The 23696-nt window shown below is 52.7% G+C and overlaps 1 protein-coding gene across 2 annotated transcripts; it reads left to right on the top strand.

Moving 5' to 3' along the window:
• The first annotated feature begins 3129 nt into the window (after window positions 1–3129).
• DRC7 (dynein regulatory complex subunit 7) lies at window positions 3130–23150 on the top strand. 2 transcript variants are annotated; one of them, XM_068527730.1, is made up of 18 exons: window positions 3130–3175; window positions 5349–5562; window positions 5980–6154; window positions 7196–7321; window positions 8016–8210; window positions 9938–10096; window positions 10946–11164; window positions 13768–13896; window positions 16239–16311; window positions 17186–17314; window positions 17503–17631; window positions 18600–18820; window positions 19617–19832; window positions 20554–20643; window positions 20752–20862; window positions 21750–21944; window positions 22535–22674; window positions 22768–23150. In XM_068527730.1, exons 2-18 carry the CDS (start codon window positions 5384–5386, stop codon window positions 22859–22861), a joined length of 2580 nt encoding a protein of 859 aa, XP_068383831.1. In that variant the 5' UTR covers window positions 3130–3175; window positions 5349–5383; the 3' UTR covers window positions 22862–23150. The 2 variants fall into 2 exon arrangements, with proteins under 2 accessions (XP_068383831.1, XP_068383830.1); XM_068527729.1 differs by having other exon boundaries at window positions 20554–20664.
• Window positions 23151–23696: the final 546 nt, after the last annotated feature.

The raw sequence follows: 23696 nt of genomic DNA, 5'->3' as shown, positions 1-23696 counted from the left end.
CAAAAATACACCCCAAGGTCCAGCGTGGATAGACGGGGTTCCCCTGTCACTGAAGCGTCACAAGAGCAGCCTGGGAGGTGGATAGCGCCATGGTTAAGAGCATGGACTCTGAGGTCAGCCTGCCTGGTCCAAATTCTTTGCCTTGGGCCAATTCCCCACTTACTGAATCTGTAAAGCAGGGATGGCAGTAGCTGCCCGACAGGGCTGATGATTAAATGAGATACTGGCTAAGACGGCTGCCCACCTGGCCCAGCGTGAATGTGACTAAGCCAGAGCTTGGCCTTGGCTGACACTTTATCAGGCTCTGGGTTGCAGTGGTCATCTGTGTGCTGCAGGAAGAGTGTCCCCTCACCGTGGTTCCCTGCCTGGTTCTCTCTGTTCTGCCTCAATTTCTTCATTCCTAGTATTTTTTCCATTACAATCTAACAAATAGACAGGAAATAAGACCTACTTGCTCTGTGCTTTCAGAGAGGTAACTTAATATCAAAAGATAAGAGTTCTTCACAAGTTGATCTATGAATACAATGTGATTCCAGTAAACATTCTAAATGATATTTTTAGACTTTCTAAATCTTATTCTAAAATTTCTATTAAGGCATATAGTCCTCAAATAGCTAAGTCATCCTTAATGAAAGAGGACATAGAAAGAAGAACTGACCTGCAGATATAAAGATTTTACAAGGCCATAGTGGTAAATTCACCATGGCGTCTGTGCAGGGATAGGCATGAAGACCAGTGGAACAGAACAGAGGGCTCAGTGGCAGACTCGTGTACACCTGGGGGACTTAGTACACGACAAGAGTGACATCACAAAGAAGGGACGAATGGTCTGATGGTGGTATTGGAAAATTAGCTCATTGTATGGCGAAACATAAAACAAAATCCCTACTTAACCCCTCATACAGAGATGGGCTCCAGGCAGAGTAAAGGTCTAAATGGGATGGCAAAATTATAAAGTTAACATAGGAAAATATTTTTGTGACTTAAGTGCAAGGAAGGATTTCTCAAACAAAAATTCATAAGCACAGAACATCAAACCAAAACCTGATAAATTTAATTACATCAAAATTAAGGTTTTCTGTTTAATGAAGGTCACCATGGGCGATGTTAGAAGACATGTGACAGAATGGAGGGAGGTGTTTGCAGCATCTGAAACCAGGGCTTAACATCTGGAAGTCCCGCAATCCAAACAAGATACTACCCCCATAAAGAAAAATGGGCTGAGGTTTTAAAAGACAATTTCAGAGGAGGAAACGCCTAAAACTAACACATTAGCACATGAAGACACATTTAAAATCATTAGTAATCAGAGAGAGGCATGTTAAATGACAGCGAGATCTCATTGTACCTCTATGAAACTGGCAAACATCAGGAAGGGAGAGAATATCAGCTGCTGGTGGGGGCAAGGGTACCAGGCTCCCTCATGCATTGTGGGAGGTGGGGAGCATGTAGGTTTCGCTGCCTGGAGAAAAGTGAGGTGCCGCTGCGGAGCCAACCATCCCGCTCCTGGTTATTTACCCCAAAGAAACATTTACTGGTCTAGAAGGGACTCCACCGATGACATGTGTGGCATTATCTGTGGATAATGGGAGTTGGTGGCAAAGCAGGGTGTCCACTGCTGGGAGAGTAGAGAGGTAATTATTGTGGGTCCATGGACACACAGCAACTTGGGTGGATCTTAAAGACACAGTTCTTAGTGAAAATGTAAGAAACGAGATACTAATACAATATCATTAACACAAATTAAAAACACGAGGAGTATGCCAAAGAATGCTCATTTGAGGGGGTGGGGAAAGCATCAGAATGATGTCTATGTGGGCAGGGAATGGGAGTGGGTAAAGGGGAATAAATCACTTTACAAAGGAAATTAGGTGTTCCATGGGATAAAAGGGGCAATGAGGCCTACGCGCCATTCCACCAGCCTAACATATCACATTTGCCTTTTCCTCTTCCCTTCCTGGCCTCATCCCAGGTGCATTCCCCACAGAGGTAATCCCAGGGTGAACTCCAGGACTGATGTCCACATGCCTTCTCAGGAGATTTCCCTTGGTCTAATTTATCCTTCACATTTTATTTTTCATGACTACGTAATGTTCCAGCCGGAAGAAAAAATTATTCTTTATTATTGAGAATGAGGTGATTCCTACATTTTCACCAATAACAGCAACTATATAACCTTGTCAGGACATCTGCAGTATTTCTCTGGACCCCGCTGCCCGCTACAAGGCAGCATTACAAGTTTTGGGGACCCTTTCCTTTAAAAACAAAACAGAAAAAATTATATTTTGTGACTGCATTGGTACAAAGACAAATATAATCCTGGGTGGATTCATAATTATATATTCATTATCAGTCTATTCATTTTTTCTTTGGAATTTAAAATAACTTAAAATTAAACATTTTCATGGGCCACTAACCTAATGGATAAGTTTTCTCTGTCCCATGAGTTATATACTAAACCAGTGGTCCAGCCTGTACTAGAACCAAGACTTAGGCAGCCTGGCTCTGTCCACTATGACAGGCAGCCATGCCAGGACCCACACTAGTTTCCATCTGTTTTGATGAAGGCCACATTGACCATGCATGGAGCAGAAGCCGTGGTGTCCTGGTAAATGTTTAACAACTACCTGATGAGAGAAAAAGCCCTAGTCTGTAGCATTTGCCAATTTCTGTGGTGTAAATAATCTCATGGCCAATTTTAAGCTATCAATATGACATCACTGAAGTTGGCAAAAGATTCAGAGTAGTTCACACTTATATAATATTTTCTTTGTAAAGATACAATAGGCGTAAATAACCTCAAGAGCTTAGATAATAATGAAATGCAGTAAAATAATTAGGAAGTGATGAGTTTTGAGTATTTATTACCTTTGTTTTTAACATAATCTATTTACTTATACGTTTTTATAATTTAAATTTTAATAATGGCTGTGTTTGTCAATGAGCTCACAAACATTCCTGAAGTTTTAAAAGTCAGCTCTTGCAAGCTGGCACAAGCTGGCTCCAGCCCACCACTGGCTGAGGGACATGCCACAGTAGGTCTTCTGCACCCAGACCTGGGTAGTGACAAAAGACTACATTTCCCAGAAGCCTCCTCTCCCAGGACCTGCCGTCAGCCTTGAAAGATGTCACCACGGAGACGGGCTAACAGATTGTACGGGCTGTCCTCAGAGGGGTGAGATGGGAGCAGGGGTCTGGGGTGGCTGGACCCTGCCTGGCAGCCTGACAGGGGGAGGGCGTGGGTGCTGGTAGTAAGGGGGCTTCTTCCGTCTGGGGGGCTTTCAGCCCCAAACTTTCTGGAGAAGTTTTCAGCGTGTGTGTTTGTGTGTGTGTGTGTGTGTGTGTGTGTGATGGGGAGGAGGAGGTTCCGGCTGGGGAGGGGGATGCAGGGAAGGGCCTGTGGGTGGGGAGAGCCTCTGGGCAGAGTTGGGGAAACTGTAAAGCAGGACTGCCTTCCCCAAGCCACGCTGTAGCTGATGAGGCAGCCTGGTGTAAGGAATAAATATTGCAGGTTCTGGTCCAGCTCCACCTCTGATGATGGTGTTCTGTGACCTTGGGCTCAGGGCCCATCTTAGTGGCTGTCCCCCTCTGCCCACTGACACCTTGGCGTTCTCCCCTTCTATGTCTTTCCTTACTCACCCTGCCTCCAACAAACCATCCCTTCTAGAACTTTCCCATCTCCTTAGGCCCTTAAGTGCATGGGTTTCAGAGCCAGAAATATACAGGTTCAAACCCCAAGTCTGCTACTTTCTTGCTCTGTGACCTCAGGCAGAGCACTTAACCTCTCTAGGCCTCGATTTTCTCCTTTGCAAAGTGGGTATTATAATTATATCTGCCTCATAGGGTCTGTAATGGAAAAACTCAGTTCAGTCTCCCACCTTCTGTGTTTCTCCTTTACTACTCACACAGAACCCTTCACTTCTGACACTTCTGGTCACCAAATGTGTAGGTTTTTCCCCTACCAAGCAATTCTCCTTGACACTAGCTGGGTGTCCTACAACTGAACTCAATTCTGATACTATCTACTTGGAGATAGCGTCAGATCCCCCAGGTTAAGGGCTTAGTCCCACAAGCCTCTTCCCACCCCACTTCAGATGCCAATGGCGAGTAGTCGGTCCCCAGGTTACCCACAACTTCTGTCTGGCTTGGCTACCATTTGGGGGTTCCCATGACTCCCTCCTTGGGTTCTGTTAGTTTGCTAGAGAGGCACACAGAGCTCAGGGAAACAATTACATTTACCAGTTTATTAAAGGACATGGTAGAGGATACAAATGGACAGATAGATGAAGAGATACACAGGGAGAGGTCCGGGAAGGTCCTGAGTGCAGGAGCTTCTGTCCCTGTGGAGTTGGGATGTGTCCTCCTCCCAGGACGTCACCTTCCCAACCTGGAAACTCTCTGAAGCCCCTACTATTGGGATTCTATGGAGGCTTCCTCATGCAGGCTTGATCAATTATTAACTCCATTTCCACTCTTCTCTCCTCTCTGGAGGATGCAGGGGGGCGCTGAAAATTCCAAGCTTCTAATCATGGCTTGGTCTTTCTGGTGACATGTCCCCATCCAGGAGCCATCCAGGGGCTCACCCAGAGTTGCTGCAATAGAAAAAAAGATGCGTCTGGTGTTCTTATCACTTTGGAAATTACAAGGGGACTGGATCTTTGGTCCACCATAGTGAGGCTGGGCTCTGCAAAGGGCTTCCCTAGGGCACACAAGCACATATGGTATTTCAGTGTGTCCCGCCACACAAAGGTCCTCCACCCTGAGAGCTGACACAGGGCTTGGCCAGGAGAGTGCAGGCTGTGTCACTCCCACCTGCCCCTTATCCAGGTGCCTTAGTGGCAGCCCCATTCTTGCCCTCTCTCTGTTCCAAGTTTGGTGATGTTACCTCTTTTTTTTTTTTCTTCCTTACTATTATGAATAATTTTCTTTAAATTTAAACTTACTGGACTTCATAAATATATTTAACAGGAAACTTCGTAATACTACAGTTATCCATACAGCATTAACATCACCTGCCAGAAAGAGAAGGTCACTGGCAGAATAAATATACAAAAAACAAAGCAAGGTTAGTAAGCCTGAGCTACCTGCTCCTGCCCTGGCAATAGTTCTCAGCCTGTGACCTGCGTTGTCGGATTTAAAGGGCAATTTGCAAATGTCAGAAAGGTGTTACAGGTGTGCTAGCACCACGTGGAGACTTTCTTCTTGATGGAAAGGAAGTTTAGGAGGGACTCGCCTCCTCCCTTCGTGATCTAAACCACCTAAAACCTCCGCCCAGGGACACGGGTGGTGTTGGTGGCTCCTTCCTGGTCTGAAGTCGGCCACTCAGAGTGCATTTATTCCTCCTCCAGAGACCTCATCTCCAGACAGTCAGAGACACGCCAGAATGGAGGTCCTGAAGGAGAAAGTGGAGGAGGAGGAGGAGGCCGAGCGGGCCGAGAGGGGCGAGAAAATGATGAGGCCGATGGAGGTGCGGAAGGAGGAAACCATCATGACGCAGGAGATGCTCAGAGACCTGGAGAGGAAGCTGTCGGAGATTGAGGTCTCCATCCCGGAGAAGCCCTCGTGAGTGCCGGGGGTGGGGAAGGTGGGGGCTTTGGCCCAGCAGCCCCAGTGAGAGTCACACCAGGGCCGGGCAGAGGGAGAGCCAGGCAGAATGGTGGTACCTGGGCTGGGAGGCAGGACCAGGACATAGAAGGAGGTGGTTAGGAGTGAGGGCTGTGCTTTCAGGCTGCCTGGTCCAAGTCCCCACTCTGTGCCTCCCTAGCTGTGTGACCCTGGGCAAGTCACTCAAACTCTCTGTGCCTCATTTCCCTCATCTGTTTAAAAGGGCAGCTGATAAGAATGATACTTCCCTCCTAGGTAGTTGTGAGGATTAAATGAGGACGGGATAGAGCCAATGGCAGCTAAGGTGGATGGAGGCCTCCCTGTGCACCAGGCCTAGCCTGATGCACACTGATGCCACCCCTCTTACGGACACAGGACTTTTACCAAGGACGCTATTGACATCTCCAAGCTGCCCCTTTCCTACCAAAGCAACACGCCCAAGGAGGAACACCTGCTGCAGGTGGCAGACAACTTCTCCCGCCAGTACAGCCACCTGTGCCCGGACCGCGTGCCCCTCTTCCTGCACCCAGTGAACGAGTGCGAAGTGCCTGTAAGACTGGGCAGGGCCGGGGGCTGGAGAGCAGAGGGTGGAGGGAGGTGGGCCAGGCACAGACCTCTCGTGGGTCAAAGCTTATATTTCAGGGGCAGCATGTAAACTCAAATGTCCACAGGCCCCAGCAGGCCCGGTGTGAGTCACCCCTGGGGGCCTGTGGTGGCTTGGAGCCTGCACACCCCACCTAAGGGGCAGCCAGACACGCAATGTGGTCTCCGGCCCCCGAGGCCAGCCCTATGCAGGGAAAGGCCGAGAAATAAGAGAAAATGGGCCAGGACCCAAGCGCTGGCCTCCTTCCTTCCCGCCCTGTGACCCAGGGCACATCTCTGAGTCTCTCTGGGCCTCAGTTTCCCCACCTGTAGATGGAATGGCAGGGGATGAATCCAGGGGTTGCAAAGCAGCAGCCCATAGGCTGACAGGGACTCACAGACTGTTTTACCTGGCCCATCTGGTGATTTTTCACCCTGGTATTAGCTGCCAGCATTTGAAGCTCAGCCATTCCCATCCAGATCCCTAGTCCCCTCTTCTCTGGATCTGGTGACCCCAGGCCTGCATCTGCCCTGCAGCCATCAGCGGGGACTGCACCAGGGCTGCCCCTTAGGTGGGGCCTTCCTCAAATTCACAGGGAGACCCCAGAGGCCTGGCCCCCAGCCCCAGGGTGGCCAAGACAGACCCAGCTCTGCTACTGACTGTGAACCTGAGCAAGACAGCTCACCTCGCAGAGCCTCGGTTTCCTCATCTGTCAGCGGGACCTGCCTCACAGGGCTGTTGGTGGATCAGGGAGGTGGGGCAGGTCTGGCGGCACCGAGTGGGGCGGTGGCGATCACATCACTGCACCCCGGACGGCACAGGCTTATTCTAGATCTGGGGAGAAGGGCCTTGAGGGATCCCTTCCTCCAACTCCCAAGGCACCGAGGAGGAGCCTGAGGCCAGAGAGCCGCCCCCCACCCCACCCCGAGGCCCTGGCCTCCTGGGAGCACCATGGTCTCCTCCCGGGTGGAGTGCTCCCCCCAGGGCCCGTGGTCTCTCCCTCTGCAGAAGTTCGTGAGCACAACCATCCGGCCCACGCTGATGCCCTACCCTGAGCTCTACAACTGGGACACCTGCGCCCAGTTTGTCTCAGACTTCCTGTCCGCGGTGCCCTTGCCCGACCCCCTCAAGCCGGTAAGCACCACCTGGGGCTGCCATGAGGCCTGAGATGGGAAGCCAGGCAGGTCGGGAGATGGAGGCTTGGCCAGCCTCAGGACACAGCCCATGAGTCTGTCTGGGCAGAGAGAGCCACTTGCCTGAGGTCACACAGCAAGCCTGGTCTCCGGGCTCCCACCTCTTTGGCTCCTTTGCCTCTTTCTGCCTTCAGAGACTTCCTTTCAGGACTTTGGGAGGTGGGAAAGGAGAGAGAGGGGAGGGCCTGCTGCCCATGGTCCCAGGTCACATCTCTGGACTTCTGACCAGCTCAATCTCATTAAGAATGGAGGGAGGGAGATGGGGATGTGTACACAGTGGAGAACTGAGAAACAGAGAGAAGAGAAGGATGTAGGTAAAAGGTGAGGGTAACTCTGGAATAAAACTGTAAAATGACCAATCAGAGAGCAACAGACCAGAAGCTTCTACATCCCAGATGGTGTTTCCCATCAGGAAGTCCATGGCCCCTTGCAATTATAGGCAAACCTGGATTGCACTTCACGGACACGGGATCTGTGGTTTTCACCCCATTCTTAGCAGGCTTCCTAACCCTACAAAGGGGAGGAGCCCTGTTGGGGCCCAGCCGGCCCCCTGGCCCTGGCGCCCAGCCCTTGCTGAGCAGGGAGGGCGGGTGGGGGCAACGGGGTGGCTATACTGACCAGCTCACTGCGCCCAGCCCTCCTACCTGTACTCCTCGACCACGGTGCTCAAGTACCAGAAGGGGAACTGCTTTGACTTCAGCACGCTGCTCTGCTCCATGCTCATCGGTGCCCGCTACGATGCCTACTGCGTCTACGGCTATGGCTCGCAGGACCTGTGCCACATGGACCTGACTCGGGAGGTGTGCCCACTCACCGTGAAGCCCAAGGAGGTACGGCCGGGCTTGTGCTGCCCTCAGCACCGCGCAAGACACGCCATCCTTAAAGCCACCTGTCCCTGCCGCTTCCGCCCCTGCCCCGGCTCCATCGCCAGGCAGCCCTTCGGGAGTTCATATTTCAAACCACAGATGATTTCTCCATCTTTGGCATCTTAATACACACAGCCCATTTCTCCAAACTGGCTGCTCCTCTCCCCTTGTTGTGACTCAGTTTCAGCTACTGTGTTCCCCGCATATGTGAATGCCGTATGGCTGATATCTTAAGCCAACTACTTCCAAATTTATCCTATGCATTTGATAAAAATCCATCCAGCCATTTTCATATAAGGAAAATGCAGACAAACAGATAGATGTTTACTTCTTTTTTTTTTCCCCTCCCAGGTAAAAAGGACCTCTTAACAGTACAAAATTCACCAGCCCTCCAGCAGGTGGTGGTTGTGTTTTTATATCAGTTGACTGAGAGCACCATAATGACTGAGGCTGCTGTGAACACAACACTCTTAAGTGAATTTAATTGTGGGAATCATAAAAGCATCTCTTTGCATTTGGAAAATAGCCATACTACTGGCAGAAAATGCTTTTCATGAACTGGATTGATTCCAGGACTCTGTGACCAGGGTCAAGACCCTGTGGGTGTCTGCAGCTCAGGGCAGAGGATCTAGGGGCCTGGGGCATCCGGCATGATGCACATGCACCTGTGTTACACCTGCGTGAGCACCTGCGGCCCCCGGGGCCTGCAGTCTGGTGGAGAAGGAGGGGGAGGTACCAGGTGGGAGCCCTGCCTGCTCTCTCAGCGCCACCTCCCCAAGAAAGATGGAACAAAAAAGTTCCATCACTGCTTTTGGCTCTAAAGGCCTGAGAACTCACTTACAGGCCTCTTAGCCAAAATTTTAATTATGAAAATGATATCAATAGCTAATGGATGCTGAGAGCATTCCGGTCTATAAACAACTTACATGTCCATTGACTTGGTTGCCCCTCTCAATAGCTCTGCATGGTAGGAATTATCACTTCTCTTTTACAGATGAGTGTGTCGAGACGAAACAATTTTTGTGACCAAAGTCACATAGCTGGTAAATGGGGACCTGGGAGCTAAGGCCCAGTCTGTCTGACTCTAAACCATGGAGATTCACTATTTCTCCATCACAATAGGCCCCCTTATGCAGCCTCTGTGGTGTGCTTTCCTGGACATTTTTCTTGCCACCTAGCACACATTTGTATACACGTGTGCGCTTGTGCGCACACACACACACACACACACACACAAACGCACACACACAAAGGCTTTGTTCTCCTTCCTAGCCCAGTAAACTCTCACTTCAAGTCAACATATGAAATCCTGCAGTGACAAAATCTGGAAAATCTGACTGCGGACAATTTGCCCCACTTTCTAGATCAGATCCAGATCATAGCTAGTCTAGGCCATGGGGAATGAAGAGGGGAAATCGCATCTCCTGAGCTCCTACCCGGATGGGCAGCTCATACAGACATTTTCCTGTCTTTACTTGTCAGAATAACCCTGGGGAAAATGTTCTCATTATTCTCAGTGACTTTTACAGAAAAGCCTGTGGTTAGGGAAGTGGGAGGACTGGCCCATGGTCACAGGTCTGGAGCTGAGGCTCTTTCTACGTTCAGGGTCAGAAAGCCAGCAGGCTCCAGGAGCAGTTGTGCAGGCGGGCCATTCAGGGCTGCCGATGCTTTTTTCTCTTGTTGGGTGACAGATGGTCAAGGAGGAGGAAAAGGCACCACCTAAGAAGTACGCCGTCAAACCGCCCAGGGACCTGACAAGCAGGTTTGAACAGGAGCAGGAGATTAAAAGGCAGGAGGCAATCAAGGCCAAGGAGGAGAGGCGACTGAAGCAGGAGGAGGAGCGCCTCGTGGTGGGTCCACCATCCTCAGCCCTCAACCCTTGAACTCAGCTCCAGAGGAGGGGTTGCTGGGAATGGGGAAACAGACACGGGTCACGAAGGGATGTGTTTATGGGCCTCCAGGTCAAAATCCCCTCCTCCAACCTTCAACCACCCCCCTTCTCTGCCCGGCCTTGTGGGAATCCCCAGTGTAGTCAGCCAGCTTCTGGTGATAGAGTTCTAACATCAGAGAGCTCTGCTGCCTGAAGCAACTCATTTTATGCTGTGCAGTTCTGGTGTCCTTGTTCAGACTCTCACTGAAGATTTACCTACATACACTCTACATCCATTCTCCCATCCTTCCTTCCATCCATCCATCCTCCAATCTCTCCTTCTATCCACCCACACTCTCATCATCCCTCTCACCTATTTTTCCTCCCTCCCTTCTTTCCTTTCCTTCCATATAGTATTTATTGAGAGTCTACTCTGGTCCGGGCCCTGGGGATGCAATAATGAACATGGCACAGTGACCCTTTGCCCAGAGGGATGCAGACAATGAAGCCACATGGTGTCCCTCTATCTTTCCTTGGATGAAATCTCACCCAGAATCACAACATGGAAAGCCAGTAAACCCCAGATACCCTAGAGCTCCAAAAGGTCAAGTTTGTAAACCACAGATCGAGTCAGATCCTCCCATTTTATTGATAAGAAAACGGGTTCAGAGGTGGGGTGATGTCCTCAAGGTCACAAAGCCAGCCAGCAGTGCGGTGTGGATCAGCATTCAGTTCTCTCGCCAGTTCCCCAGCCCCAGGGAGATGTTTGGGCCCCTGATGGCCCCATTCCCATCCATCTGGCTCATGGTCACCCACCTTTCCCGTGCAGGAGCAGGAGAGTGCAAAGACCGACCCCCTGCACGGCCTGCGGGTACACTCCTGGGTCCTGGTGTTGTCGGGGAAACGCGAGGTGCCCGAGAGCTTTTTCATTGACCCATTCACTGGACGCAGCTACAGCACCCAGGACGACCACTTCCTGGGAATAGAGAGCCTCTGGAACCACAAGAACTACTGGGTCAACATGCAGGACTGCTGGAACTGCTGCAAGGTGCTGGGCGGGGCCTGGGCGGGTATGGCAGGCACAGTGGGGGAAGGCAGGTGTGACCTGTGGGGAGATCTGGCCACCAGGCCAGGGGGACTTTGGACTTTCCCTGTAGCTGAGTGCCCAGGGCCCACTCCTTTGCCCGTACATAATCGTTTCAATATGATTATTGTCGCTCTTTTGGTTTGTATATTCTTATAAAATGTGGATTGTTAGTTCATTTGATTTCTTTAAAATGTTGTATTGAAGTGCAATACACATGCAGGAAAGTGCACTCATCCTACACGTCCAGCTCAATGAATTTCCATACATACATATGTATAAAAAACTCAGTGCCCTTTATAGAAGTTGAAAATACGTGCACACAGTTGGAGGGAGGTTGTAACTGGATACCAGGGGACTTTCTGGGGTTCTGGACAATGTTCTATTTCTTGATCCGGGGGCAGGGAACCTGGGTGCACCCAATTTATGGAAATTCATTGAGCTGTATGCAAATCAAAAGAGAGACAGGCTCCAGGCACCAAGTCCTGTGCTCTTTTGTTATTTCCAAGGTCCTCCATTTACAGCCAGGCCAGTTTCCCAAAGGTAGATCCTGGGCCCCTTGCCCCCTATACCGAAGTGACCCCCTCCAAGGGACTGCTGTCGCCCCCCTGTCACTTTTTTTTTTTGGCCGCACCGTGGGGCTTGTGGGATCTTAGTTCCCCGACCGGGGATTGAACCCGGGCCCTCAGTAATGAAAGCTCATTACTTTCATGGAGCTCATTACTCCCTTTCAGGGAGGCGGGCAGATTTGATACACGCTCAGATGCATCTGCCTTCAGCAAAGGAGACCCAGCCAGCCCCCAGCCTCCCTGAGACCCTGAGTCCAGGGTTGCTCGGTCCTCAACGACCTCACAGGGTTGTGGAAAATAACATTCGGTAGGTGCTTAGAATAATCCCATGCTGTTCAGTAAAGGTTACCTAGTGTTACTGTCATTTTAGAGAAAGAACGTCTTCCTCACCACACAGATGGGGCAGAGCCCAGACCACCTCCCCCAGAACCCAACCTCATAGCCGCCACGGTGGTCAGAGCCCTCTGAGGGATAACGGCCCTTCACAGGCTTGCTGCAGCCCTCCTTTGGCCCTTTTCCGGGTGGAAGTTCCTTCAGCCTCCCCCCAGCACACCCTGTACCAGTGCCAGGTGGAGGAAATTTATATCAGGGATAATAGAAGTAATGAGATGAAGATGGAAGGGTGGCCTGGTGGGAAAGTGAGGCCAGAGGGGCAGTACTGCATCACCAAGTGAGGGCACGAAGAAAGAGAACGTGACACTGGCTGTCACTTTTACTGCCCCATGAGCACAGGAGCGGTTGCTTTGTTCCTTCAAAGAACCTTGACTTTTTTTCTTCCTAATTTATTTTTTGGCCACGCCACGTGAGCATGTGGGATCTTAGTTCCCTGACCAGGGATTGAACCCGCGCCCCTGTCTTTGGAAGCGCGGAGTTTTAATCACTGGACCGCCAGGGAATTCCCCTTCAAAGAACCCTGAAATGGCCTTGGAGTGAGGCACCCCTCAGAGACTGGGATGTCGTAATTGTCCGTTCGTTTATGCTTTTTCTAGAGAGGTAGAACTTTAAGATAAAGCAGCAAAACATCTAACTACTGCTTACTACTTACAAAAGTGACAGAATGGGGAATTCCCTGGCTGCAGTGGTTGGGGCTCCGAGCTTTCATTACTGAGGGCCCGGGTTCAATCCCTGGTCGGGGAACTATGATCCCACAAGCCCCACGGTGCAGCCAAAAAAGAAAAGTGACAGAATGGAGGACATGATTTTAAGAAATTCAAACATCTGTGTAATTTGATTCCTCTCCACGAAGCCTGGGCTGTCGGCTGTTAAATCTACAAGCAGTTCTTTCCCTCACTCCCTCTCCCCCATCGTGTACCCCTCCCCTCTCCTCCCACCTCCCAGCTGAGCCCTCCAGGCCTCGGACAGGACAGTGAGGACAGGGTTAGGACTGGCGTCAGGGGAGCTTCATGTTGAAACCATTGAGGGCAGCTTCCATCTTGGAGTTGGGAGCGGGGCCTACCACCCCGGGGAGGTAGACGGGGAGATGGTGCACCCCACCTGCTGGGAGTTACTTGGCAGGTGAGCCCAGGTTCAGGTGGGCTGGATTGGAAAGAGGTGAAGGACCCACACCAGGGAGGAGAAATTCGCACTTCCCTCCTCTGCACGCCTGTCTAGTTCCCTTCCCGCTGGCAAGGGGCAAGAACCATGAGGAGGCCGTTTCCCCTGCCTGTACAATCTCTCTGGCTTGGGTTTGCTCTAAACACTGCCCGGATGCCACTCTCCCCCGACAAGGTAGACTGGCCATCCCAGGCCAGAGAGTTTCCAAGTCTCTCACAGAGACCAACACAGGAAGGGAGTCCCAGCCCCCCTGTGGCCTCGGTCTCCCTGTGGGGATGAGGAGGGCAGGTGTGGACCCTCAGAGGCGGCCTGGAGCCACGTTCTGCCCCCCTGAGACCCAGCCTGGTGCCTTCTCCCCCTGGGCGTGGCTGTTCCCTGCCCCCCACAGAGCAGGGGGCGGTGTGGCGACTGTGGGAGGCTCTCAGCGATCCCCTCCTCCACCAGGACCTGGTCTTTGACCTGGGAGACTCTGTGAGGTGGGAGTACCTGCTCTTGGGGACCGACAAGCCTCTCCTGTCCCTGACTGAGGAGGAGGACGACGGGACGAACGATGACGATGATGTGGAAAATCTGGTGAGCCTCTGAGGGGTGCGGGCTGGGGAGTGGAGGGGGCTTGACACCCTGTCTTGCTTTGGGCCAGCCTGACACATGTCCCCGCCACGTGTATGGGTATGGCGTGGGTGGCAGTCCACATAGACCAATTATAGATTCCTCAAAGCAGAAGGGCCTGGGCCATGCCCTCATTTTACAGATGGGCAGACTGAGGCCCAGACAGGTCCAGTGACCTGCCCAGGACCCCCCAGTGGTGCAGGGGAGGGCTGGGACTTGCATTCAGGGGCTGCCCTGCGCCTAGAGAACATGCCCCTTGGAGGAGGGCGATAAGACCCTCTCCACAAGCCAGCGGAGCCCCAGGGCCTGCCATTCCTCACATCCAGGCCTTTCCTGCGTGGCCACCATGATCCTCCACACACACTTCCAGGCCTTTTTTGTCCATCCTATCAGCCCTTCTGAAAGTCATTGGCCTGGTCATCGCTGATCTCCTAGTCAGGGGCCGTCAGGCAGGTCTGCATGAGGCCCTGTGCGTGGAAGTCCGGGGTCCAGAGGCCTTCCCTATTGGCTCTGACGTCTTGGGCAAACTTCCTAAATGTTGGAAGCTTCAGTTTCAGCGTCTGCATGTGAAATGGGGGAGTGGGGTTGGTTACATTCATGGTAGTAATAAGTGATGTATTCATTTGCTAGAATTGCCATAACAAAGTACCACAGACTGGGTGGCTTAAGCAATAGGAATTTATTTTCTCACAGCCCTGGAGACTGGAAGTCAAGGTGTCGGCAGGGTTGGTTTCTCCTTGGCTTGTAGATGGTGCCTTCTCCCTGTGCCCTCAGCCTCTTCCCTCTGTGCATGTCTGTGTTTTAATCTCCTCTTCTTATAAGGACACCAGTCGTATTGGATTAGGGCCCAACCTAATGACCTTAGTTTAACTTAATTACCTCTTTAAAGATCCTATCTCCAGGGACTTCCCTGGTGGTGCAGTGGTTAAGAATCCGCCTGCCAATGCAGGGCACACGGGTTTGAGCCCTGGTCCGGGAAGATCCCACATGCTGTGGAGCAACTAAGCGTGCGTGCCACAACTGCTGGAGCCCGTGATCCACAGCAAGAGAGGCCACTGCAATGAGAAGCCTGTGCACCACAACGAAGAGTAGCCCCTGCTCACCGCAACTAGAGAAAGCCCGTGCGCAGCAATGCAGCCAAAAATAAATGTTTATTAAAAAAAAAAAAGAAAAAAAAAGATCCTATCTACAAATATAGTCACATTCTGGGGTGCTGGGTGTTAGGACATGTGAATTTTGAGGGGACACAATTCAGCCCATAGGTAACACGCATATGCCCCTTTCTCAGTGCCAGTAGGTGCTTAACTTAAATTAACTTGTCTAAATCTTCACAACTACCCAGCGAGGTGGGTACTAGTATTATCATGTCCCACTTTACTGATAGGAAGACTTACACACAGAGGGGTGAAGTAACGTACCCAAAGTTACACAGGCAGTAAGTGACAGAACTGGGATTTGAACCTGGGATTTGACAGTCTGGCTCCCAAGTCTGGGCTCTCAAAGGTGGTTCTGTTCTACCTCCTGGGACTGCTTGAGGACAAAGTGAGACCACTGGTGTGATGTGCTTGGCATAGCTGTGTAGACCCCCCTGCACATGGTGTTGAGTGTTGCCAGCGTCCTCATCTCTGGAGACCGGAGAGCCTCCTCCCCTGTGCAGTAAATCCTGGGGCACTGGCGCCCCCTGCTGGCCTCAAAATGTGAACAGATTAGCTGAGCAGGCATCAGAGGTCTGAGCAATTTGGTGGGGAGAAAAGTTTTAAATTGAGAAAATCTTATCCAAGTTTCTGTGGTTACCTAACCTGAGGACCATTTGTCTAGACCAGGCCTTATTTGCCAGATGGGGAAACTAGGCTCAAAAAGAAAAAAAACAATAAGGGCATCCAGGCAGTGTCCCAAACCCTTATGTACATGTATCAGTCAATCCTCCCAAGGGGTTCAGTTTACAGTTAGAGAACTGAGGCTTAGGGATCCTGGGAAAGTCCCTTAACTGCTTTGAGCCTCAGTTTTACTGAAGGGCTGTGGCTTTCCTTGTGCCTCTGTTGACAGAGGGAAGGTGGGGCATGCAGGGCAGGGTGCTGCTGTCCTCGCCGGGCACCAGGTGGGCACGGGGAGGAGCTGACTGCTCCTCTCCCCCCATCTTGGGTCAAGCCAGGTCAGAACTGCTCGAGACCTCTGGGCTTCCTGGGGGAGCGGACGAGCCACCCCGGCTTGGCCCTGGGGGATGAGGCAGAGGCTCTGACCGTAACTTCGGCTCCATGGCCCAGCCCTGATCAGAACCGCCACCCCACTCCCACTTCTCCCAACAGGGCAAGGAGGATGAGGATAAGAGCTTCGACATGCCGTGCTCGTGGGTGGAGCAGATTGAGATCTCCCCAGAAGGTATTGCACCCTCACTGGTGTCCGGGCTTCTGGGGATGTCTGTGGCAACAACTAGACAGGGGGATACAAGCAGAGGCTGCCTTGGTCCCTCATTTCCGCCCCCATGGCCTGCTTTCTGTTGCACCCTCTTCATTTCTTCCTTCTCAACATATGCACTCAGCTCTGCAGCCTGGGGCCTGACCCCAGTCTGGCATACAGGACAGGGCTCAGTTAACCCACGCAGGATGATGGAGTGTGGCCGGTGATGGAGGACCAAAGACCAGGACACAGCCGTTCCCATCCCTCACCCCACTCTGCCAGGAGGAGACTGTGCACAGTACCCAGAGGGCACAGGGGTCTCAGGACCAAAAAGGGGCAGGCAGGGAAAGCAGGGGGACAGGCACGCTTGTGCCCCATGCCAACTTCTGCTGGCTGCTGAGGTTCCCGTGTGGGAGTGCCTAGACCCACGGAGAGGGCCCAGGCCATCCCAACAGGGTAGGAAGGGCTAAAGAGGGTGTCATGGGAACCCAGGGGGTTGGAGGCTGGCGGGGGGGGGGGTGAGGAAGAAAGGGCTTCTGGGAGGAGAAGTCATAGGAGCTAAGTTTTAAGGGATCAGAAGAAGCCAGCCCAGTAAGGGCAGGAGGGGATGGTGTTTCCAGCCAAGGCCTGGCAGTGAGAGTACGGTGTGGTCAGGCTGAAGCTGAGATCTCCTCCAGGGCAGGCGCCACCCTGGTGACTCTTTTCCTCTGCCTCCATGGAGCAGGTGTGGGGGCTGGAGGAGCCTAGCAGACAGCACAGTGCACAGAGGCTGATGAGTGGCTGGTGGGCTGGTGGGGCTGGCCCTCCCTTCCCCTGATCTGGGGAGGAAGGACCCCAGCCCACTCTGTGTCTGCAGCGTTCGAGACCCGCTGCCCAAACGGGAAGAAGGTGATACAGTACAAGAGGGCAAAGCTGGAGAAGTGGGCCCCGTACCTCAACAACAACGGCCTGGTGTGCCGCCTCACCACCTACGAGGACTTGGAGTGTAAGGGGGCAGCCCTGGCTGCGGGGAGCAGGAGAGCTGGGTCCCCCAACATGCCATGTGACCTCGGTCATGTCACTGCCCCTCTCTTGGTGTGAGTGTGGGCCCTGCTGGCCTCCGTGTGCTGGGGTGGTGGGATGGAGGCTGAGGGAGCTGGCCTGGCTGCTTCAAGCACACATCGGGCCCTACAGGCACCAAGACTTTGGAGATAAAGGAGTGGTTCCAGAACCGGGAGGATATGCTGGAGCTGAAGCACATCAACAAGGTCACGGGGCTGAATATCGACTACTTCAAGCCGGGCCACCCCCAGGCTCTGCGTGGTACGTAGGCCCCATTGCTAGGCCAGCTGGGTGCCCAGGTTGGGGGCCTCACGTGCTCCTTGGAGCAGCCTCCATGCAGCTGGCATGTAGTGGGAGGAACCAGTATCCACGTATTGACAGGGTTCCTGGGCGGCAAGCAACAGAAAGGGCCCCTGCCTCCCTAAGCAAAGCAGACACGCGGGAGGTAAGGGGAAACACAGAAAATCCAAGGAAACGTTGACAGTGTTCTTCCAGGAAAGGCAAAGCAGGGCCGCAGCCAATGCTGTGGCTGGGATCGGGCACCCAGCGGGGGCCACATTTACAGGGGTTAGGATGCTGAGCAAGAAAACCAACAAGTGTCCCCACAAGACTGATGCAGAGGGCAGAAGTATGGAGGTGCAGACACGGTCATGAGCCCAGGAGGCTGGGAAGGGAGGGAAGAACATGTCCTGGGAATTAACAACCTGATCCAAGAATTCACAGAAGAAAAACATAGGGTCAATATACATCTAAAAACATGACCAACCTTGCTTGGTGGTTGAAATTTAAAAAAAAAAAAGAAAGAAAGAAACTAAATCAATAAGGGACCATCTTACAACCCGTATGTTGGCAAAGATGAAAACAAATGGTCCTACCAGGTGTGAGCAAGTGAGTCCCTGTCACTGCTGGTATGACAGCAAACTGGCACAGCTTTTCTGGAGAGCAGTTGGGCAAAACAATCAATAATCGCTTTAAAATATGTAGGCTTTTTGACCAGCAATTCTACTGCTTAGCAAATAGCAGGCAAGGACAAAAAATGCAAACTGCAGACGTTCATCATGGTGTTGACCATAGCAAAAAAGCTGGAAGCAGCCTAAATACCCAGCACTAGGGCACTGGTTACATACTAACGCTTCTCCCTGGGCCCTGGGGTTGGGTTATCAAGCCAGGGGCCAGAGCTCCCAGTGCTCACCCAGCCCTCTCCCCGGACCCCCCCCCCCCCCCGGCAGTGCACTCATACACGTCCATGCAACCCGAGATGGACCGCGTCATGGAGTTTTACGAAACGGCCCGCGTGGACGGCCTGATCAAACGGGAGGAGACGCCCAGGACAATGACGGAGTACTACCAAGGGCGGCCCGACCTCCTCTCCTACCGCCATGTCAATTTCGGGCCCCGGATCAAGAAGTTGGCTCTGAACGGTGCAGAGTCAAACCCCCGGCCCGTGGTGGTGAGCACTCGCTGGGCCTGGGGACAGGGTGCCCGCCCCCTCTGGTGGGCCAAGGTTACCCCTGGAGGGGAACAGCCCTTACTCCCTCCAGGGAAACTTCTTTACTGAGCGACCTTTCCAGTTTTACCAAACACACAGTCTCAGGTCTGTCTGATGCCAGACGGTGCCCTCAGCCGCTGGGCCAGGGAGGTATTATTTCCTTACTGTTATAAAAAATACACACTCGTGACTAAACATTAAGAAAACATGTAAAAATGTAAAAAGTAAAAATATCTCAGAATGCCAACTCTCAGATATTACCACATATTAATAGGTTTGGTTTTGAGAATCCTTTCTAACTTAAGATTTGTGTGTGTGTGTGTGTGTGTGTGTGTGTGTGTGTGTGTGTCTGTAGGTGGAATTCCTGTTTCACCCTCTTAACATTAAAATGTGAGATTTTTTTCTCCATATCATTACAAATTATTTGCAACCTATGTTTAATGTCTGAATAGCAAAGAAGCTCTTTCTAGCAGTAAGGGATGTCTAGCTATAGAGCAGGCTGCCTGGAGAGGTGGTGAGCTCCCCACCTTGTGGAGGCAGCTAGAGAAGAAATCCAGCACCATCCAGGGCTGGAGTGGCCAGACATTGAGAACCCCTGGGGCCTTGAGACCCATTGTTTAGCTGGGAGGGGCTATTCCACATGACCCCCCAAATGACCCCAGACCCCAGCATCCCTGAGTGTCCTTTGCTCCTGTTGTCGGGTCAGGCACAGAAATCCCTTCCCACCTCCCATCCTACGCATGTTTTGGCCTGCCAGAAAATCACAGAGCAATTCTTCCGCAACCCTGCGAAGCCTGCGGATGAAGACGTGGCAGAGCGCGTGTTTCTGATCCTGGATGAGCGCATCCAGCTGCGCTACCACTGCCGCGAGGACCGCATCACAGCCTCCAAGCGTGAGTTCCTGTGGCGCACGGAGGGGGACAGCAAGGGCAACAAGATCATCATGACGCCTGACATGTGTCTCAGCTTTGAGGTGCGCCTGGGGGCCATGGCGGGCAGGGGCAGGTGGGGGTGGGGAGAGGAGAGAGCCCTGGGGCCCTCTGTCCTGTCCCAGCAACTTGGGAGAACTGGGATAGAAAGTCCTGGTTCCCAGCCTGGAAATTCATCTCTGCCCCTTGGGAAAATCAAGAGCTCCCATCTGGGATACTTCTCTTTGAGCGGCTCTGAAAATCTTCCTCTTTTCCACCAAGAAAGACAACCCAGCTGGCCTCGACTACTCATCGTCCCTACCCCCCAGTCCTGGGTGAGAGCAGATCCTGGGACCAAGGCTGAGTAGATCTCACCACCTCCAAGGGGCTGGTTTTCCTGGTTCAAATTCTCACTCTCCTGGCACATTCCTTAGCCCCTCTGAGTCTCCAGTTCCTCTTTTATTATTAGCTGTGCTTTTATAGATGAAGAAACAGGCCCAGAGAGGGGAATTCCCTGGCAGTCCCAGTGGTTAGGATGCTGCGCTTCCACTGCTGGGGGTACAGATTTGATCCCTGGTCGGGGAACTAAGATCCCTCATGCCACGGCACAGAAAAAAAAAAAGAAAAGAAAGAAAGAAACAGGCCCAGAGAGGTTAAGCAACTTCCTTGAGGTTGCACAGCTAGAAAATGGCAGGGGAAGATTTGAACCCAGGAGGTCTGGCTCCAGAATCTGCCTACAACCCCAGCCATTGCTGCTTCTCCATGTCACTGTGGTGGTTGTTCCAGGTGGAGCCCATGGAGCACACCAAGAAGCTTCTCTACCAGCCCGAGGCCATGATGAAGCTGAAGAACGAGGAGAAGTTGTCCAGGCATCAGGTCTGGGAGTCAGAGCTGGAGGTCGGGTCCCAAGGGAGAGTGGGCAGATGGGAGGTGGCAGGGGTGGGGGTGTGTCTTCACCACGTCCGCCCCCACTTCCCAATTCAGGTGCTGGAGATCCTGAAGCTTCGGGAGGAAGAGGAGGCGGCGCATGAGCTGACCATCTCCATCTACGACACCAAGCGCAACGAGAAGAGCAAGGAGTATCGGGAGGCCATGGTGAGCCTTGCTCCCTGGCCCAGGCCCTGGCTTTCCCTGGACCACTCCCCCAGCCACACCCCCTCACCTCCAGTGTGCTCAGGATTATCAGGGATTCTTCCGGAAAGCCCTGTATAGGAGATGAAGTTATCGACACCATGGTGGTCGTTCTTGCTGCTGAGCTGAGCATTTCCATGGGTCACCCCAAAGAGCACTCAGGATGCAAGCCAGGTCTCCCCCACTTCCAGGGGCTGTGGCCAAGCCAAGACCTCTACTGCAGGAGGAAAGAATGAAATTTGTGTGCCCACCTCCACCTGGGGCTCCCCTGGAGGTCGCGACCTGGGCCAGTAGCCCTAGAGAGCTGACTGGCCACAGGCCTGAGTTATCCGACCCCTGCGCATAGGGCGTTCACATTACCGCCTCAGGTTGCAAGACCCAGCTTGGTTTTCGAGGCCAGCTTCTAAATCCCCTTCACTAACCAATTGGTTGAGGTTGGTGAGACAGGACAGGGCATCAGATGTCTGGTTCTCAGACTCCCAGGGCTGGGCAGCGGGCCCCCACATCTCCAACTTCACTGGCCCCTGGCTGCCGACACAGGACATAGATAAGGCCCCAGGGTGGAAGAGAAAAAGGGACTCACCAGCAGTTTTTGATTTAACATCATTAACAACCACTCTTTATTACCATTTACTGAGCAAGCATCTGCTGAGTGTTGGGTATGTTCTGGGGCTCAAGTAGAGACACGTGAATTCACATAAGACACGAGAATTGGCTGTTGCCAATAATCGCGGCTACAAGAGACAGCACAGGCCCCTCTGAGGCCTCAAGCACTTCTGGGTTTGAGGCCTGGTTTTGTGCGGTCACATGTTGATGAAGAGGAACCCCCCCACCCCGGCCCATCTCCACAGGAGCGCGTGATGCACGAAGAGCACCTGTGGCAGGTGGAGGCCCAGCTGGACTACCTGGCCCCGTTTCTGGCACAGCTCCCACCGGGAGAGAAGCTGACGCGCTGGCAGGCCGTGCGCCTCAAGGATGAGTGCCTCAGTGACTTCAAGCAGCGGCTCATCGACAAGGCCAACCTCATCCAGGCCCGGTTTGAAAAGGTGCAGCCAGGGCCCTGGCAGGGGAGGGGACCTCAGCATCCTCAACCAGAAAATGGGCCCAGGGCTGTTTGCTCACCATCTCACAGACTTGTGAGGGACTAATCGGGGGAGGGGGAGGATGTCAGTGCTTGGGGTGTCCCAATGACCGAGTTGTCCTTCCTCACACTTGTTCATTGGGTGGAAGGGTGGACGGAGAGAGGGAGCGGTGGGTGGATGGATGGAGCCTTATAACAGCTCCTAGTCCTTGACCCATTTCTGTTTGTCAGGTACACACCACGTAGTTCCCATGCATTGTCTAACTTAATCTTCACAAAGAGCTCTGTGGTGGTGGGGTGGGTTTTGCAGACAGCAAACTGGAAGCTCTGAAAATGTACCTTGACCAGAGTCACATGACTCTCAGTCTTGACCCCTGCTCTAACCTCGTGGACATGATATCCCTCTAAACAAGACCCCAGTGGCTCCAGGCCTGTGCTCCTCTGGCTCCTGTCAGTAGGGGTAGCGGGGCCGACCCTTGTAGGGATTTCAGCCTGCAGCCTGGCTAAGAGTCAGTCGTCATCAGCCCTCCTGCTCTCTCTTCCCTGTGCCCACAGGAGACCCAGGAGCTGCAGAAGCAGCAGCAGTGGTATCAGGAGAACCAGGTGACCTTGACGCCCGAGGATGAAGACTTGTACCTGAGTTACTGCTCTCAGGCCATGTTCCGCATCCGCATCCTGGAGCAGCGGCTCAATCGGTGAGGAGACGGAGGAGCTGAGAGGACCCACTAGGAGCCTGGAGCACTAGCTTTGTAACCCCTCACCACCTCTCGTTCCTCCCCTGATTTCAGACACAAGGAGCTGGCCCCACTGAAGTACCTGGCTCTGGAGGAAAAGCTCTACAAGGACCCACGCCTGGTGGAGTTACTGAAAATCTTCGTTTGATGCTTCTCAGTCCCCACACCTGTGGTCCTTTGCCCCTCCTGAGGCCTCAGTGAAGCTGCCAGAGAAAGAAACCTCCCCCAAAGCCTGGCCTACGTGCTCCCTATGCCCAGCTAATGACCATCCATCTGGGCACCTGGCCTCGCTGCCACACCACCTCCCTACAGCCATCTGTTCCTGCTTCTCCTGATTTTCCTGTAAATAAACACTTGTAATTTGCCATTTGTACCTCATGGTTCACAGGCCCCAGCACCAGCCTTTTTCTCCTTCCCTTCTTTATCTATGGCCTGGGACCACCTTTACAAGTCTTATTTAATACAGCAATGCCATCCCCATTTCACAGATGGCTAATTAGTGGCTGATAAGAAGAGGCGCCGGGATCCAGTCCCTTGCAGTCTAGCATCAAGACGCCAAGTTCTGGGGCACACACCTTGGGCTTGCCATTCCCACTTTGTGAGCTGGGCCACCCTAGTGGTGGTGGGGTGGTGGGTATGCGATGACCCTCATTTTGCAGACAAGAAACTGGAAGCTCTGAAAATACACCTTGTCCAGAGTACGTGGCTGTCTAAGTCTTAACCCCAGCTCTGACCTCATGGGCATGATATCCCTCTAAACGTGGTTCCAGTGGCTCCCTCCCAAGACATTTTTGTGACCCCTGCCTCTGTTCCTCTGACTTCCGTGGGTAGCGGCCCCAGTTCACGGCGGATCACGACCCTTCCCTCAGCCCACTCCACCCACGAGTCCCAAACGAAGTCGGCCTTTCTCGGGTTCCAGGTTGGTGGTCCGCCTAAGGGTTCAGCCGACTCATCCATTCATTGAGGCCGAGGCCGTAGGGGCT

Source organism: Eschrichtius robustus, chromosome 19 (assembly GCF_028021215.1).
Source record: "Eschrichtius robustus isolate mEscRob2 chromosome 19, mEscRob2.pri, whole genome shotgun sequence".
Taxonomy (NCBI): Eukaryota; Metazoa; Chordata; class Mammalia; order Artiodactyla; family Eschrichtiidae; genus Eschrichtius; species Eschrichtius robustus.
The sequence above is the reverse complement of the archived record's forward strand: the minus strand, read 5'-3'. Positions and strand labels throughout refer to the sequence as shown.